General features: G+C 34.6%; 1 protein-coding gene across 1 annotated transcript in view; it reads right to left on the minus strand.

Annotated features, from left to right (window-relative positions):
* The window catches only part of STPG2 (sperm tail PG-rich repeat containing 2), a 314,912-nt gene that overhangs the window by 278,379 nt on the left and 18,214 nt on the right, over positions 1 to 18,319 (minus strand). The window contains exons 3-4 of the mRNA XM_078068237.1: positions 15,309 to 15,476; positions 3,809 to 3,921 (exon numbers count right to left, since the gene is read on the minus strand). Coding sequence (XP_077924363.1) covers positions 3,809 to 3,921; positions 15,309 to 15,476 — 281 coding nt within the window. The remainder of the gene's footprint in view (positions 1 to 3,808; positions 3,922 to 15,308; positions 15,477 to 18,319) is intronic.

Consider the following 18,319-nt stretch of genomic DNA (forward strand, 5'->3'; position numbering starts at 1 on the left):
GGCTGCAAGGTTGGTTCAACATCCACAAATCAATCAATGTGATACAATACATTAATAAAAGAAAGAACAAGAACCATATGATCCTCTCAATAGATGCAGAAAAAGCATTTGACAAAGTACAGCATCCTTTCTTGATTAAAACTCTTCAGAGTGTAGGGATAGAGGGTACATACATCAATATCGTGAAAGCCATCTATGAAAAACCCACAGTGAATATCATTCTCAATGGGGAAAAACTGAGAGCTTTTCCCTTAAGGTCAGGAACACGGCAGGGATGTCCACTATCACCACTGTTATTCAACATAGTACTAGAAGTCCTAGCCTCAACAATCAGACAACAGAAAGAAATAAAAGGCATCTGAATCAGCAAAGAAGAAGCCAAACTCTCACTCTTTGCAGATGATATGATACTTTATGTGGAAAACCCAAAAGACTCCATCCCAAAACTGCTAGAACTCATACAGGAATTCAGTAAAGTGGCAGGATACAAAATCAATGCACAGAAATCAGTGGCATTCCCATACACCAACAACAAGACAGAAGAAAGAGAAATTAAGGAGTCGATCCCATTTACAATTGCACCCAAAACCATAAGATACCTAGGAATAAATCTAACCAAAGATGCAAAGAATCTATACTCAGAAAACTATAGAATACTCATGAAAGAAACTGAGGATGACAAAGACAAAGAAATGGAAAAACAGTCCATGCTCATGGATTGGAAGAACAAATATTATGAAGATGTCAATTCTACCTAGAGCAATCTACACATCTAATGCAGTCCCTATCAAAATACCATCAACTTTTTTCAAAGAAATGGAACAGGGCGCCTAGGTGGCTCAGTCGTTAAGCGGCTGCCTTCGGCTCAGGTCATGATCCCAGAGTCCTGGGATCGAGTCCCACATCGGGCTCCCTGCTCAGCGGGAAGCCTGCTTCTCCCTCTCCCACTCCCCCTGCTTGTGTTCCTGCTCTCGCTGTCTCTGTCTCTGTCAAATAAATAAATAAAATCTTTAAAAAAAAAAAAAAAAGAAAGAAATGGAACAAATAATCCTAAAATTTGTATGGAACCAGAAAAGACCCCAAATAGCCAGAGGAATGTTGAAAAAGAAAAGCACAGCTGGCGGCATCACAATTCCGGACTTCAAGCTCTATTACAAAGCTGTAACCATCAAGACAGTATGGTACTGGCACAAAAACAGACACATAGATCAATGAAACAGAATAGAGAGCCCAGAAATGGACCCTCAACTCTATGGTTAATTAATCTTCCACAGAGCAGGAAAGAATATCCAACAGAAAAAAGACAGTCTCTTCAACAAATGGTGTTGGGAAAATTGGACAGCCACATGCAGAAGAATGAAACTGGACCATTTCCTTATACTACACATAAAAATAGACTCAAAATGGATGAAAGACCTCAATGTGAGACAGGAATCCATCAAAATCCTAGAGGAGAACACAGGCAGCTACCTCTTCAACCTCAGCCACAGCAACTTTTTCCTAGAAACATTGCCAAAGGCAAGGGAAGCAAGGACAAAAATGAACTATTGGGACTTCATCAAGATAAAAAGCTTTTGCACAGCAAAGGAAACAGTCAACAAAACCAAAAGACAACCAACAGAATGGGAGAAGATATTTGCAAATGACATATCAGATAAAGGGCTAGTATCCAAAATCTATAAAGAACTTATCAAACTCAACACCCAAAGAACAAATAATCCAATCAAGAAATGGGCAGAAGACATGAACAGACACTTTTTCAAAGAAGACATCCAAATGGCCAACAGACAGATGAAAAAGTGCTCAACATCACTTGGCATCAGGGAAATCCAAATCAAAACCTCAATGAGATACCACCTCACACCAGTCAGAATGGCTAAAATTAACAAGTCAGGAAATGACAGATGTTGGTGAGGAGGCGGAGAAAGGGGAACCCTCCTGCACTGTTGGTGGGAATGCAAGCTGGTGAAGCCACTCTGGAAAACAGTATGGAGGTTCCTCAAAAAGTTGAAAATAGAGTTACCCTACGACCCAGCAATTGCACTACTGGGTATTTACCCCAAAGATACAAATGTAGTGATCCAAAGGTGTACGTGCACCCCAGTGTTTACAGCAGCAATGTCCACAATAGCCAAACTATGGAAAGAGCCAAGATGTCCATCAACAGATGAATGGATAAAGATGTGGTATATATATACAATGGAATATCATGCAGCCATCAAAAAAGCAAAACAAAACAAAACAAAACCAAAATCTTGCCATTTGCAACAACATGAATGGAACTAGAGGGTATTATGCTGAGCGAAATAAGTCGGTCAGAGAAAGACATTTATCATATGATCTCATTGATATGAGGAATTCTTAATCTCAGGAAACAAACTGAGGGTTGCTGGAGTGGTGGGGGGAAGGGATGGGGTAGCTGGGTGATGGACATTGGGGAGGGTATGTGCTATGGTGAGCACTGTGAATTGTGTAAGACTGATGAATCAAAGACCTGTACCTCTGAAACAAATAATACATTATATGTTTAAAAAAAAAAAAAGTAGGAAGGGAAAAATGAAGAGAGGGAAATTGGAGCAGGAGATGAACCATGAGAGACTATGGACTCTGAGAAACAAACTGAGGGTTCTAGAGGGGAGGGTGGGGGGGGGATGGGTTAGCCTGGTGATGGGTATTAAAGAGGGCACATACTGAATGGAGCACTGGGTGTTATATGCAAACAATGAATCATGGAACACTACATCAAAAACTAATGATGTAATGTATGGTGATTAACATAATAAAATAAAATTTAAAAATTTTTTTTAAAAAGGTTACTTTTGCCTTATTATAATTAAACCTCAATAAAATTGATGAGCAGGTAGGCAGGCAAGCAGGCAGACAGAAAGACAGACAGACAAGCAAACCAGCCAAACTGAAAGAAAAAAGGATAAAATTAGAATACTGAATAACAAAAACATATGTCAAGGGGATGAACAGAGTTAATTAGAATATTTCATAGACTTTGTTTTGTTTGGAAGAATGACAAAGATATTAAGTTAGACCCCATTAAGCTAAATATATATATTAAAGTTCTAGTGTTCTGCTAAAAGAATAAAAATACAAGGAGTACCTCCCATATTAGGAGAGTTAAAAAAATGAAAAAGAAAAGAGAATAGGGTATAAATTCCCAAAAATAAGAATCATGTTTTATTCTTTTTATTCCTAGTTACTATGTGTAGTACTAGCACACAGAAAGAATTCAAACAATGTTTGTTCAGTAAATGAATATTAGCAAGGGAGTCTAAGAAAGAGTCTCAGCTACAGCCACCACTGGTATATAGATGTATTTGAATCTGTCTAGGAAACTAATTAGATAGGTAATCACCGTGGGACTTCTTATAAGAAAACTCATTCTATGAGAGAAGAATAATCAGGCAGATAAGCTGGATCTTGTTTAAAAATTTTAATGAGGAAAACAGGTGATAGATTCTGAGAACAACATGGTATTTGTTACGCAATTTTGTCTTCCATGGATCCACGTCTAAGGCCTTACTGTAGGAGTAGGAGAAAATACAGAACAAGTTATTCTACCAGAAATGTATTTCCTAGTTAAATTTCATAAATATAACCTCCAAACTGATGCTATGGCTCTGACCCCACACTGAGAATGGCTTCTAAATCTATCATTTAGTCAGAAGAATGGACACCAGAGCCAGACACAAATGAATATATTAGAATACTTTCTAGTAAAGAACTACATTAAAGGTATACTATACTATACTTTATTTATTTATTTATTTATTTATTTATTTTATTGTTTACTTACTGGACTATATCATACTGTCCAGGACCAGGCCCTGACTTTATAGGTAACTCAAGTCTTCCTAAAGAGTTGCCAAAATGTATCCCCTTGTATTTCAAAGTTGCATTGGAAAAATCCTTTAAAAAAAAAAAAAAAAGTGAAGATTAGACATAGTTTAAATAAATCATGAAACAACTTCATTTAAGTCTAAATCTAGAGTAAGGACAGCGTTAGTCAAGGGGGTTCCCCCAACAATTGCTAAAGTCTTCTCTCAATCTAAATTAACACTGCTGTGCCCTATCCTACTCCTGAGTCAGCCAGGATTCCTAGAGAAGTATCTCTACTTTTAGCATATCCTCAACCAATATGAACAGCTCTTCCCTTGGCAGGACACTCAGCAACCTAAGACCTTAAGTACAATTAAGATGAGCTGCTCATCATTTAAACAAGGGAGGACAGGGCAGAACTGTATGATTTAGGGAATAGAAAGTATGTTAAAAATGATCTTAATTAAATAGAAATTAAATTGATTTCCAGAAATCAAATTCAAATTCAAATATCACCAACAGATATTAGATAATTTCTAATTACCTAGTATTTAAAACTATAACAAATTCACGTAAAGTTTTCAAATAGCAACAAATTTATGACAAACAAATTAAACACTACCCCCAGTTCGTTCTATTAATGCTTGAGGTCCAGATTCGTCCTTTAATGCCAAAGAAATTATTTGTGACATGAGAAATCAACAAGCATGTTTCCTTTGCATCCACCATAATAAATGTCAAAATTTAAGCATGACCCTGAAAATTCACTTTAGGGAAGTTAAAGGACATGGTTTCATCAAAAATTAATAAAATAGTACAATGTAACATAAGAACAGTAACTTCTCTTACAGAAATTCTCTTTTGTAGACCTAATAGATTCTAAATTGAGCAATCATTTAAAAATTTCTTTAAAAATCATTTTTTAACTGATGGTAAAAGGTAAACTCTGGTCTACTTACCTTATTTTTTAATTCACATTTATAAAAATATGGTTTTAAAATAAGCTTGGATTAATAATCCAATTTATATACATATAAAAAATAAAATCCCCATAACAAACTTGTAGCTTAACTGCATAAAACAGTGTCACTTGTCCCAGATGAGTATTACTCTTCTAGAACAGTGGAACCAACCTCTCTCAATTATCATTATATTATTAATGAAATAAATAGCAATATTAGTAATATAAAGTATAATTCCAATTCAAAATGGTGAATCAAACCCATATCTGCCCGACTCCTACCAAAATTTCAAAAAAATTCTATAAAATAGACACAAATTATCACTACTAGAAACTAAGAGAAGGTATCATTCATGTTCCAAAACTTCAAAGAATTTCTGGAAAATATAGCACAGCAGAGACTACAACCAGAAAGAGAACTCACCGCATGTGAAAAGAACCTCCTCTGAAGCTTATTGATGACCCCAATGAGACAGAAACTAGAGATAAGGATGGACTCTTGGGTGGTAAGTAGGGAGCAATTCTCAAAACTACTAATACCCTTGGAGATTTGTGCCAGAGCCATTACATGAATTGATGAAAAACAATATTACACCCACTCTATTCTTGGCATGCACAGTTGGAAATAAATTGGAAGCTCTGCCATTGGCCCCTAATGAGGACAAACTCTATTTAGAGAGGTACCACTCCAGAAAGCTTTGGGATGCCACAAGAAAATCCAAAAAGAATCTGGTACAGCACTAAAATTCCCTAATATGTGAAAATGCCTTTTACTTCCCAGAACTTACCATTAACTAGCCCTCAGATGTTATAGAATACAACATAGTAAAACTAAACTTTCCCTTCTACACCCACCTGATCTTAAAGAATTAAATAGGGGCCAACAAAATCTCTGACAGAACTTTGATGTTTCCATGAAGTGAAATAGGACCTTTGTTGATTCTTTTTATAGATGCAATCTCACAGAGAAATTGAACTGCAGTTTCTCTACAGGTTTCCCCTGGTTTGATTTCCCTTATTTACTCCCTGCTTGGGGTGGTAGAGGAGGTTGGAGCTGAGGGTAGAGAAACGGAGTTATTAATTATGTCTAAGTAAGATTCAGACATGTTTTGAAGTGTCTAGTGAACTAATAGGGCAAATCAACCAGAAGGTGAATGTGAAAACTAATCCTATGGAAAGCAGCTAATCATAATGACCCTCATCCAGTAAGAAAGAAAATCTTACTGTCCAAAAAGCATTTAGCAATGCTAAATATTGAATATTTTCTGTGGACTGAATTCACCCCCTAACATTCCCCACTGGATTTATGCCTGTGACCTACAGGGTACAAAGAGGCTATGATAAAAATCTAGAAGACCTCTTTCATTAAACAGTAGTAAAACTCAGTGCTACTTTTAGACCCATATAATACAACATAACACAAAGAGAGAAAGACATTATTCCCCCAACTTCACCCCAGTTCATTATGCAGCTTTAGCTGTGATCAAGTACATTGGCAGAAATGCCCAGCAGAGAGCACCATCTGGTAAGAGACTGAAGTGCCTGGTAGAACAGCAGCTGTCTCAGTGGAAATAGACTTGTTCAGGAGCATGGTCAAGACAACCCCTGAGGACTTCCAGAAACACCTGAGAAGAAGTTTGCAGAAGGCTAGAAGACCTCTACATCAATAGGAGGAGACAACTTACATTTGAGTTATTAACAAAATTGTGACTCTCTTTAATACCCATAATCCAATGAAGCCTGGGAAAACTTGTTATATAAATAAAAAGGATTAATCCTTATTTCCACTAGGAATATTTCCAGCACTATAAGTGGTCTCAATGTACTTAGATTATTAATATGTAGATCCCTTCTAATGAATTATAATGCAAAGAGCAGAGAGGTATTTTCCTATCTTCACTATAGACATTCAGCTTTAACACACTATGAAGCTATAACACTATAAATCACTATATCAAAGATATTATTACTATTATTATCATAAGTAGGTTGTCTAGTTGATACATGATTCTCAAGCCCAGATCTTTGTCAGTACTAGAAGGAACAGAGCTATGAATAAAAATTGAAAGAGCTGTCTCACCAATCTCTATAGCACATAGAGTATACACTGCTTTGGCACTCCAGAGTATAACACAAAAGGAAATAAGAGAGTCAGATCACCCAAAGGCTTTGAATCTGGGGTACAGAGACAAATGTAACACCTAGCAAAACAGTATAGAAAAAAGGGACAGCCTGACATGTCCAACAGAGCTACACATGGTAGTAGATGAATACTGGAAGAAACCATGGCATCCACTAGAGTAGCTGAAAAGCAGCCTGTTCCTTTGGGTCAGTGGCAACTCCAAAGATTGCTGCACCCTACAGAGCTTTAGGAAAAGAAAGAATGCCAAGCCACACAACACTTCCTTTTGCTTAAGTAAGTGTTCTAGATCATCTTTCAAATGGAATTACCTAATATAGCCATAAATTTCAAAGCACATATATAGTTTTGTGGACAGAAAGAGCAAAATTTCTTAATTTGTGTTATACTTTACTTTTACTTAGAAATTAAGTGAAATTTCATAATTGTGCAGATTTTAGGCATAATAAGAAGTGAAGCACACAAATGTAGAACTCTGTTTTAATATAATATAACCATGTTAGATATGTTAGATATTTTATATGTTTCAGGCAGGAGCATATCTACTATGTTTATTTACTATAGCCTATAGATTTTTTTTAAAAAGCAGCATTTTAAGATAGCATTTTGATAAATCATCTCTTACATCACATTTTTATAGCCTAAAACATACATGTTAAAGTTCTATATTAATTCTTTTAACACAGCATTTTAAGACCTTGAGCAGAATTAGGTCTAGGAAACTTTCTTCAGGTTAATTTACACTGTTATGATTTTGTGGTTCAACTGTTTAACAATTCTTAAGGTAATCCAGTAGAAGGAAAGATCATGCATAAATATACATACACACCATTCAAGACATTAGCAAAATCATTTTCCTATATATACACTAAAATTAATTGCACCTAAACCATATGAATTGACAACTACTTATTTCACCAACCTCTGATTGCAGAGGTTACTCAGGTAAATATTCAATCTGAAATTTAATTTAAAAGCCTCTTAAAAATGTAAGACAGAAAATGAAAAATAAATTGATGCACTCTTAACTCTAAATCATACTCTCTTTATGTCAAGAAGTGTTGACAATATCAACTTCAAGGTCACTGTCAACTTGGAAAACCATTAGCAAATAAAATATGACTTAATTGAAGCAAACTCAGCATGGAGCTGCATTATTTTAAGTGAATGTTGTAATATAACTTGAAGAAGAATTACTAACTGCCACTCCCTTTGACAATAAAATGTATGAAGAAGGGGCTCTGCAACTTTTCCACCATGTCTTTTCCATAATTAAGTATGGAAATAGAATTTGTGAAGAATTAGAAGTCCCAAAGTTTATCAATTCAAACACTAATGGACTGTTCTCCAGTGTGGCAGCACATGGGTAGTTCCCAGCATGTTATCATTAGCAAATGTCAGTGTCATAATTCCACCACAAAATTTGCTTGTGAAATCCACCTCTGAAAAGTAGGCTTCTAATGGTTACCTGGGCTCTTCTTAAGAAAAAGAGAGAGAGAGAGAGAGACGCTAAATTTTATAATTCAAATGTTATACAAAGTAACTTATATAGAGAATTTTTCCTTACATATTAAGTACAGCTAAAACTTATCATTTGTTGGCTAGAGTCTTACACAACTCTTAATTTCAGAGCTTCTTTTCTATTTCAAACTATGTAAAATAACTCCAGCATATGTTATTCACCAGTTCAGGGAAGAAGCACAACTATTACACATCTCTTGGATTATTTTCTTAATCTTCTATTAATATTCACATCTAGAAACTGAGCCCACATATAAGATTACCTCAAAAAGCAACTAAAGAGATACATTGAATTATCAGAAATTGGGTAAGATCTAAATGAACATTACTACAGTATCAATTTCATAGTAGTCTATAGGAATCTGTATTTTTTTCTGAAGGAAAAATAAAATAAATTTTATATGTCAAAGTAATGTTTATTCATATGTGAAAAAGGTTTTGTACATCTAGGTAAGCTTGGAGGCATGGTTCTAAGCCCTTGAATAGATGATAGAATATTCCAAAACAAAGAAATAGTATATATGAAAAGTATAATTTTAAAGAAAGAATAACCATTTTGAGATTTAAGGTAAGAGTAATCAGAGAATTGTTTAAGCTAAGGCCAAAGATCTAGGACTATCATGAAAAAGAGCTTAAGTAACCTGGCCAAGGACAAATAACTATTAAGTGGTGAAGCCAAGAAACAAACCCAGGTGGTATACTCCATTCAACTACATCTCCTAACTCTTCTTTACCTTCAACAGAATATACTGATATTAGACCATAGGACTTCCATTAATTTCACTGCAATTTTTTATATAATTTATCTCTACTGTTCTTCTAAGCATCTTCCTCAAATATCTAAGATATGGGCACTGTCTGTTGAAGACGACTAATTATTTTGAGATTATTAACAGGATAATGGGATAGTCAAGGCCTGAAAAACAGGTATGGCATAGAAAGAGAGGGCAAAATACTCATGGGACAAAAGACCCCATAGTCAGAAGAAATGGGAATTCTCTGAGAATAGGAGACACATCTATAACTTACAATGTCCTTCCTCTCCATATTTCCAGAGATAACCTGGTTCTTCTTAAGTTTTATAGCATAAAACAATCCAAACCATGAGAGACTCTAGACTCTGGGAAACAAACTGAGGGTTACAGAAGGGAGGGGAGTGGAGGGATAGGGTGACCGGGTGATGGGTATTAAGGAGGGCACATGTTGGGATGAGCACTGGGTGTTATATGCAACTAATGAATTATTAAACACTACAACAAAAACTTATGATGTACTATATGTTGGCTAAATGAACATAATGAAAATAACTGTACTTGAACATAAAATGTATCATTTCTATTGTGTTCCACAATCAATAGAAATCAAAAAGAGGAGTTACAAGCTAAAAATAAAATAATACTGGCTTATGTATTTGCCATTATCATTGTTCTTTAATTCTTTGTATAGATTTGAGTTACTATCTAATGACCTTTCATTTCAGCCTGAAGGACTGCCTCTAGTATTTCTTTTAGAGGAAGTACTAGAGATAAATTCTATCAGTTTCTGTTTACTTAGGAATGTCTTAATTTCACCTTCATTTTCAAAGAACAGAATTCTTGATTGGCAGTCTTTTTTTTTCTTTTCCAGCACTTTGAAAATATTCCATTGCCTTCTGGCCTCCATGGTTTCTGGTAAGTCAACTGTTAATCTTATTGGGGAATTCCTTGTCACTTCTCCTGCTCCTTTAACACCTCTCTTTGTCTTTGTCTTTCAACAGTTTGACTGTAACGTATCTAGGTATGCATCTCTTAACATTTATCCTGCTTGGAATTCATTGAGCTCCTTGTATGCATAGATCAATGTTTTTCAACAAATATGGGGTGTTTTAGCCATTATTTCTTCAGACATTCTCTCTGACCCTTTTTCTTCTCTCCTTCTGGGACTTCCATTATGCATATGTTGGTATGCTTGATGGTGTTCCACAAGTCTCTGAAGCTATGTTTATTTTTCTTCATTCTTTTTTCTTTTGTCAGACTACATAGTATCAATTGATTTGTCAAATTTCCTTATTCTTTCTTCTGCCAGTTCAAATCCATTACTGAATCCCTCTAGTAAATTTTCAAGACCATAACTACTTTTCAATTCCAGAATTTCTATTTGATTTCTTTCTATAATTTCTAACTTTTTTATTGATACATTCTATTTGGTGAGACACTGTTCTTATATTTTTCTTTAGTTCTTTAGACATAGCTTCCTTTACTTCTTTGAATATATTTAAAATAGCTGATTTAACAACTTTGTCTAATAAGTCCAACATACTGGCTTCTTCAAGAACAGTTTCTATTGGTTGCTTTTCCTATATATGGGCCACATTTTTTTGTTCTTTACATTTCTCATAATTTTTTTTTTGTTGAAAATTACACATTTTAGATAATATAATGTGGCAGATGTGAAAATAAGAATCTCCCCCCACCACCTAAGGGTTTGTTGGTGCTTGTTTTGTTAGTGATTTTCCTGGACTATCTCTAGATTCTGTATTCTTTGTCATATGTGTCTACTGAAGTCATAGCCTGGTTTGCTAAGTGGTCAGGTAATGGTTGTACAAACGTTGGACAAGGCATTTCCTTAAATGCCTTGAACTAATAAGTCTCCAGCCTTTGCAGAGGTGCTCTGTGCATTTATTAGGGCACACCTTCAATGTTCAAGTAGGCAGTTTATAAGTCTACCTTAGCCTACACTTCCAGTGTAGAACCTCAAGACCACCTATAGGTAAGAGCTTTGTACTTTGTCAAGTCTGGTTTTTGTAGGGCTGGATTAGCAATGAAATTCCTTTCCATGTTTTACAGGACTAAGCAAGTTAAGTAAATATATTGAGAATAATGGAATAATAAGTTTCTCATGGAAAAGGAAAGACTAGAACAAACCTGTGGTACTGGATTGGAATTTCTTAAGAACAAGATATTCTCTTTTATAACCACAACATAATTATCAAAATCAGGTATCAGCATAAACTCAAAGTTTTTAATAGACAGATAGATAAGAAATAAGTATGGATTTCTAATTCTGTCCATTGATAGCCTGAAGCAATGACACCCCAGTAGCAATGCATGTACGTAGTATACTGATCTTGTTTTGAAATACCATTCTCCATTAAATGGAAGTAGGGCTCCTTAAAGAAATGTCTGCTTCCAAGGCTGGGACAGGGAAAAAAAATTTGGTGAGCCTGGAACATCTTACTGTGCCAGAAGGTAAAGAAATGCTCAAAGATTGATGAGGACATGTCAAAAAGACACTAGACGCAGCTTAAAAGGACTCCCAAGGATCAAATCTGAGGTAATTTAAACTTCAGAATACATAATGAGTAATAAATGATAACTTTTTGAGTAAAAGAGGAATTCATGAATCCATGCTGATATAAATGGGAAGAAAGATAAAGAAAGCTCTTCTTTAAAGTGCCAACAAATAAATGTTAAAGGAAAGATGGAGTCATAAAACCACCACTTGATAAACATCACAGTAAAATTGAATCAGGCATCATGAAAGGATATTAAACTAGTAAGTTTAATGAAGTTTAATGAATATCTACTTATTCTTAAAGTAACTCCCACAAAATATTTATAAATTTTTTAAAAACAGTAATTTTACAGTAGATAAAACTGGAAGACACCACCTCAAGTTAACATCACCAATCATGAGATAAGCAGATATCCTGTGCCTCTTTATGTGATGCACTGAGAAGGACATATCATTTCTGGAGTATTCCTGCCAAAAAATATAAACTTACTCTAATCATGATAAAATATACACAAACCCAAAATTAAGAAATACTCTACAAAGTAACTAGGCTATACTCTTCAAAAAGTCAAGGTTACAAAAGAAAAAGAAAGACTGAAGAACCGTTCCAAATTAAGGGAATCTTTTTTTTTTTAAGATTTTATGACAGAGAGAGAGAGAGTGAGCACAAGCAGGGGGAGTGGCAGAGGGAGAAGCAGGCTCCCTCCTGAGCAGGGAGCCCATTGTGGGGCTCGATTCCAGGACCCTGGGATCATGACCTGAGCCAAAGGCAGACACTTAACTGACTGAGCCACCCAGGTGTCCCAAATTAAAGGAATCTGAAGGGACATGACAAGTAATTGTAAAATGTAATACCAGATTCACTCCAGAACAAAAAATTTTTTTAAGATATCATTGAGATCATTAGCATTTTTTAAATATCTGTAGATTAGATATTAGTATTATGTCAGTAAAAATTTCCTGATTTTGATAATTGCATTATGGTAAAAGAGAATGTGTTATTCTCTAGGAAATTTATATTTAAATATTTAAGGGTAAAGGGTCATCATGTCTGAAATATGCTCTCGAATTCCTTAATAAAAATAATGATATAAAAATACATAGGAAGAAAAAATGATAAAGTAAATGTGATAAAATGCTAACTGCAGATTCTGACTGAGTTATATGGGAAGTCTTTGTATTATTCTTGTAACTTTTCTACCAGTCTGAAATTATTTCAAAATTTAAAATTATTTTAAAAAAAGAAAAGTACTAACCGGGAACAATGAATGAATTAGATCTAATATAACTATATGGTTAAATCTAGAAAATATAACATTAAGTGAAATAGCAAGCAACCTACATACCAGATGATACCATTTACTTAAAATTTTTAAAATCATACCACAATATATATTGTTATTCATGTATGTAATAAAGATTTAGTGTTTACTTTGGCAAAGGGAAAAGAACGGAAGGAGGGAAACTTGGTAAGGTAACAATTTTAATAATATATTTTAAAACACAGCTAATTCAAGTGTGACAAATTTTTACTGTGTTATATGTGATGGTAGGTCTGTGGATATCTGTTTGTTTGTTTTTTTAATTTTAATTCCAGTACAGGTAACATACAGTGTTAAGAGTTTCAGGTGTACAATACAGTGATTCAACAATTCCATACATCACCCAGTGCTCATCATGACAAGTTCGCTCCATTGCCTATTTCACCCATCCCCCCATTGACCTCCCCTCTGGTAACCACCGGTTTGTTCTCTACACTTAAGAGTCTGTTTCTTGGTTTATCTTCCTTTCTCTTATTTTTTCCTTTGCTCATTTTTTGTTTCTTAAATTCCTACATATGAGTGAAATCATATGGTATTTGTCTTTTTCTGACTTATTTTGCTTAGCATTATACTCTCTAGATCCATCCATATGGTCATAAATGGCAAGATTTCATTCTTTTTTATAGCTGAGTAATATTCTATTGCATATTTATATATGCATATATATGTGCATATATATATCACATCTTCTTTATCCATTCATCTATCAAAGGACACTTGGGCTGCTTCCATAATTTGGCTACTGTAAATAATGCTGCTATAAACATAAGGGTACATGTAGTCCTTTGAATTAGTGTTTTGTAACTTTTGGGCAAATACCCAGTACTGCAATTACTGGATCACAGGGTGGTTCTATTTTTAACTTTATGGGGAGCCTCCATACTCTTTTCCACAGTGCCTGCACCAGTTTTTTGTTGTGTTGTTGTTAATATTTTATTTATTTATTTGAGAGAGAGAGTGAGCAAGCAAGCAAGAGAGAGAGCACAAGCCGGGAGAGAGGCAGAGGGAGAAGCGGACTCCCCACTAAGCAGGGAGTCCAATGTGGGACTCGATCCCAGGACCCTGGGATCATGACCTGAGCCAAAGGCAGACGCTTAACTGACTGAGCCACCCAGGCACCCCCACAGTGGCTGCACCAGTTTACATTCATGGGTATCTGTTATTATGTTTGTACTATTCTATGTATAATTATATAAATTACAGTAGATATATATTTTTTAAAACTTTTAACAATTCAAAGGATCTAAGACCTCAAAATGCCCTAGTATAGCCACAAACCAAATGGTTTCTAAAGATATTTGGGCCTAAGCCCAAAGATGGAGACATGTACAAACAAAAATTTATAGGGTATTGAGAGTGAAGGTCAAGCCAAATCTGAGAATACCTATTCTCTGCCCAAGGTTCGTCTCTCTTCAGCCTCTCCTTAAGTCCATGCTTAATTTTGGCCATTTTCCTCATGGGGATTACTTCTTCCAGATCTCATAAAAGTATAAAAATATAAGTTCAAAGCACTATGTACTTCAGTCTTGTAATTAAGTAAAACCAGACAAATCATCCATATTCATGGATAATTCATATATTTCAATTGGCTGGATGAAATTTTGGCTCAGTTTTGGCCAGGTTTGAACCCCAAAAGCTGCATGAGATGGATCTGCTATAATATGTTTGATATTTTAACTAAAGAGAAGTTCCTTATCTTTTTTAATAAACATTTGTGAAATAAATAATGCTTACATTATCAGATTCAAATTCCTTTATTAAAAAATGTTCTTTTCCCTTCCAAATTCAGGGAAAGAATATCTATGTATTGCATAGGATTATACATTGTAGCAGAGACTTCTAGTGAGTGAAACCTTTTTCCTCTTCATCCTAGATGTAGTTAGACAATATTTCCCAGCGTCCTCGGCCCTTACATGTGTCTAGGTGATTAAGCTTTAACACCCAGATTTGGCCACAAAATCCTCCCACTAGCAGTCCTCCATCCTCTTTCCCCTTTGCCAGCTGGATACAGATGAATTGAAGCCCTTCGATGATGATAGTAACATGAATGGACTACGCCTGTGTCCCTGGATCTCTACACAGAGGAAAGTCTCTTATCAACAAGGAATACCCATATGAATGAGGAAAAAAAGAACTTCTGTTGTATTAAGCCACTGAGATTTGGGGGTCTATTTATCACTGCAGTTGGTATTACATTAATTAAAACACCCATAATCATAAACAATCTTCCAACTGTCAACAGAAAATACAATATACTTACAAATTGAGGTTTATAGTATGCCGGACCTAGTGTACTGTCACTAGCAGGTGGAGAATGTTTTATAATACTGCCATCCTCATTAATATCATAACCATATGACCATCCACAAGAAGGAATTGAAGGAACATCAACACTTCTGTAAACTGTAGGTGGCGCCCTTGAAATTTTCTATAAGAAAACATTTTATATCATTTACTTGGAGACAAGAAAAGGAATAAAAAACGAAATATTAAAATTTACTAAAAGGCAATTATAAATACTGACTCAATGACTTTCATAATATAAACCAAAAATGTTTATTCTATAAAAGTAATTTAAAGGAGTAAATTCAAGTCTCACCTAATCATATAAATTAAGATAACATACAGTATTACTATTAAAACCACCTTAAGAGGAAAAGAGTCTCTCTCACTTGGCTCAGTTATTTATTTTGCTTAATAAATAAGTATTACCGATGCTAAAAGCAGGCATTCACTCCTATAGTCACATCATCAATCACCAGTTCAAAGTGGTTACTTGTGCTATGCTATCATAATATTTCCCAGGCAAAAATGAACTTTATATTTTTCTGTAACATTTCCTGGCTTCATTCCTTCAGCTAAATCAGCTCCTGATTTATCTCCATATTACTGGTGCCCTACATAAATATCCTAATATTGCTGACTAGATAGCAAGAAAAATGTCTATGACATAATACTAAATGGAAATATAAAATAGAATTTATGACTATAAGTAAGATATATGAAATTATACATAAGTATATATAGTAATATATACACAATTTAATAATGAACTTTTAAAAGCTATGCAAAAATTAACAGAATTATCCAAGCTATAGTCAGAAGTTTTAGGGAGATTATCATTTTTTCAAAATTTCCTTTAGCATAAAATATTTTATAATTTAAATAAAAACAAGAAGAAGTAACATATAGTAGAAATACTAGTACAAAATTTAGCAAATGAAATACTGGCATTTAAACGATTTAGTTATCTGGAAAATTACTTAAGAATATATTGATCCTCTGTTGTTTCTGAATAAATAAATAAATGCTATAGTTTAGTGCACGCATGCCCAATAGACAATTATGTTATAAACATACTATCACTGGCAGAATTTTATTTTTTTATCATTAGAGACCACTATTAAGTAGTTTCAGTGATACTTATTATAGTGATTACCAAATTAAAACAGGAAGTACTGAATAGCTTCTCCCACTACTTTCAAAAATTATTTGTATGATGTCAAGACTTTCCAACATATGTCCCTACCTCCTTCTCCACCCTCTATTCCTACTACCCTCCCTTAGATCCTATACTCCAAATATTCTAAAGAACTCTGTTCTTCCCCAAACATACAATGACATTAAATACCTCAATGTCTTTATTCACATGGTTTTCTTTGCCTGGAGTGTTTTTTCCCATTCTTTTTAACTACTTAGTGAATCCTTCTTTAAGATCCAGTTTGATTGTGATATCACTATTCCCTCCAAAAACTCTCTACTTTGGGCTACTAGTAGACATTTTATTATGATATATGTTTATTAAAATAGCATTGCGTCAACTATTTTGTACTGAATTACATAATTTCCCTATTAAAATTATAGATCCTGGGAAGCAGTGATTTGTTTTCTATGTATTGTCAGTGCCTAGCATTATGTCTAGTATAAAGTGTCTCTGAAAAAATGTCTGATATTAGTTTCAAATGCACAACATAGTAAAGGGACAATTCTATACATTACACAATGCTCACCACAACAAGTGCAGTTACCATCTGTCACCATACAAAGTTATACAAATTTACTGACTATATTCCCTATGCTGTACTTTTCCTCTCCATGACTTACTTTATAACTGGAAGGAAGGAAGGAAGGAAGGAAGGAAGGTAGGATGGATGGATGGATGAGGGGAGGATGAGGGGAGGGGAGGGGAGGGGAAGAAGGGGAGGAAGAAATTCCTAACGTGTCCATTAAAAAACATTCACAGGTCTTAAAAAAAACAATAACTTACTACTTTTCAGAAGAAAATATCACACAGTGTCATTAAGAAAATGCAAAAGATTAATGTCTAATAAAACAAGTGTTTCCTTCTAAAAAAAATGTCTGATAAATCCTTGCATAAATAAATGAACATTTACTTTATCCCCATGCACAAAATAGCTGATATTTAAATGCGCTTATAAACCTTAACTTCATTGTCATTGTACTGACATTATTCAACTGAGTACTTAGCTCTAAAATATGTCCCCTAAACAAAGCTGATTAAAATGTAATTAATATGAGCTATGTGAAGGAGTTATGGAAAAAGAAGAGAACCACTCTAAATAAACTGTGACCAAAATCTTCCAGATTATTTATTTCAAAGGGCTAGGCCCTTGGTATAAAAATCATTCATTATATAACATAAATGTACCTTTCCAAACATGTCATCTGCTAGTCTCCTACACAAATTTTTTACTGGGGTCAATATAATCTTCTCATTGTCTTCCATGGACCCTCCTTCTCTATCTTCACTCATGTAGTTCTCCATGCCTGGAATGCATATTCCAACCCTACTCTTCAAGGCCAACCTCCTCTATAAATCCTCTACAAAGTATACTTTGCCATGATACAGTAGTCTTCCTTTAAATTCTTATGGCATTGGGGCGCTTGGGTGGCTCAGTCTCTTCAGCATCCAACTCTTGATTTCGGCTCAAGTCATGATCTTGGGGTCATGGGATGGAGCCCTGCCTCGGGCTCTGTGCTGGGCATGGAGCCTGCTTGAGATTCTCCCTCTCCCTTATCCCCCACCCCGCTCTCTCTAAAAAAAAATTTAATTTAATTAAAAAATTCCTATGGCATTTAATTACATCGTTATTCATTTGGCACCTATCATATTTCATCTTGCATTAGTAGCAATCTATATATCTCTCTCTCATCTAAATTTTAAAATTTTTATTTCAGTAATCATGTTTTAAATTTCACTGTATTATTAACAGTACTTATCAGAGTTTTCTCTCTATATATAGGTAGACC

This window comes from Halichoerus grypus, chromosome 3 (genome assembly GCF_964656455.1).
Source record: "Halichoerus grypus chromosome 3, mHalGry1.hap1.1, whole genome shotgun sequence".
Classification (NCBI taxonomy): domain Eukaryota; kingdom Metazoa; phylum Chordata; class Mammalia; order Carnivora; family Phocidae; genus Halichoerus; species Halichoerus grypus.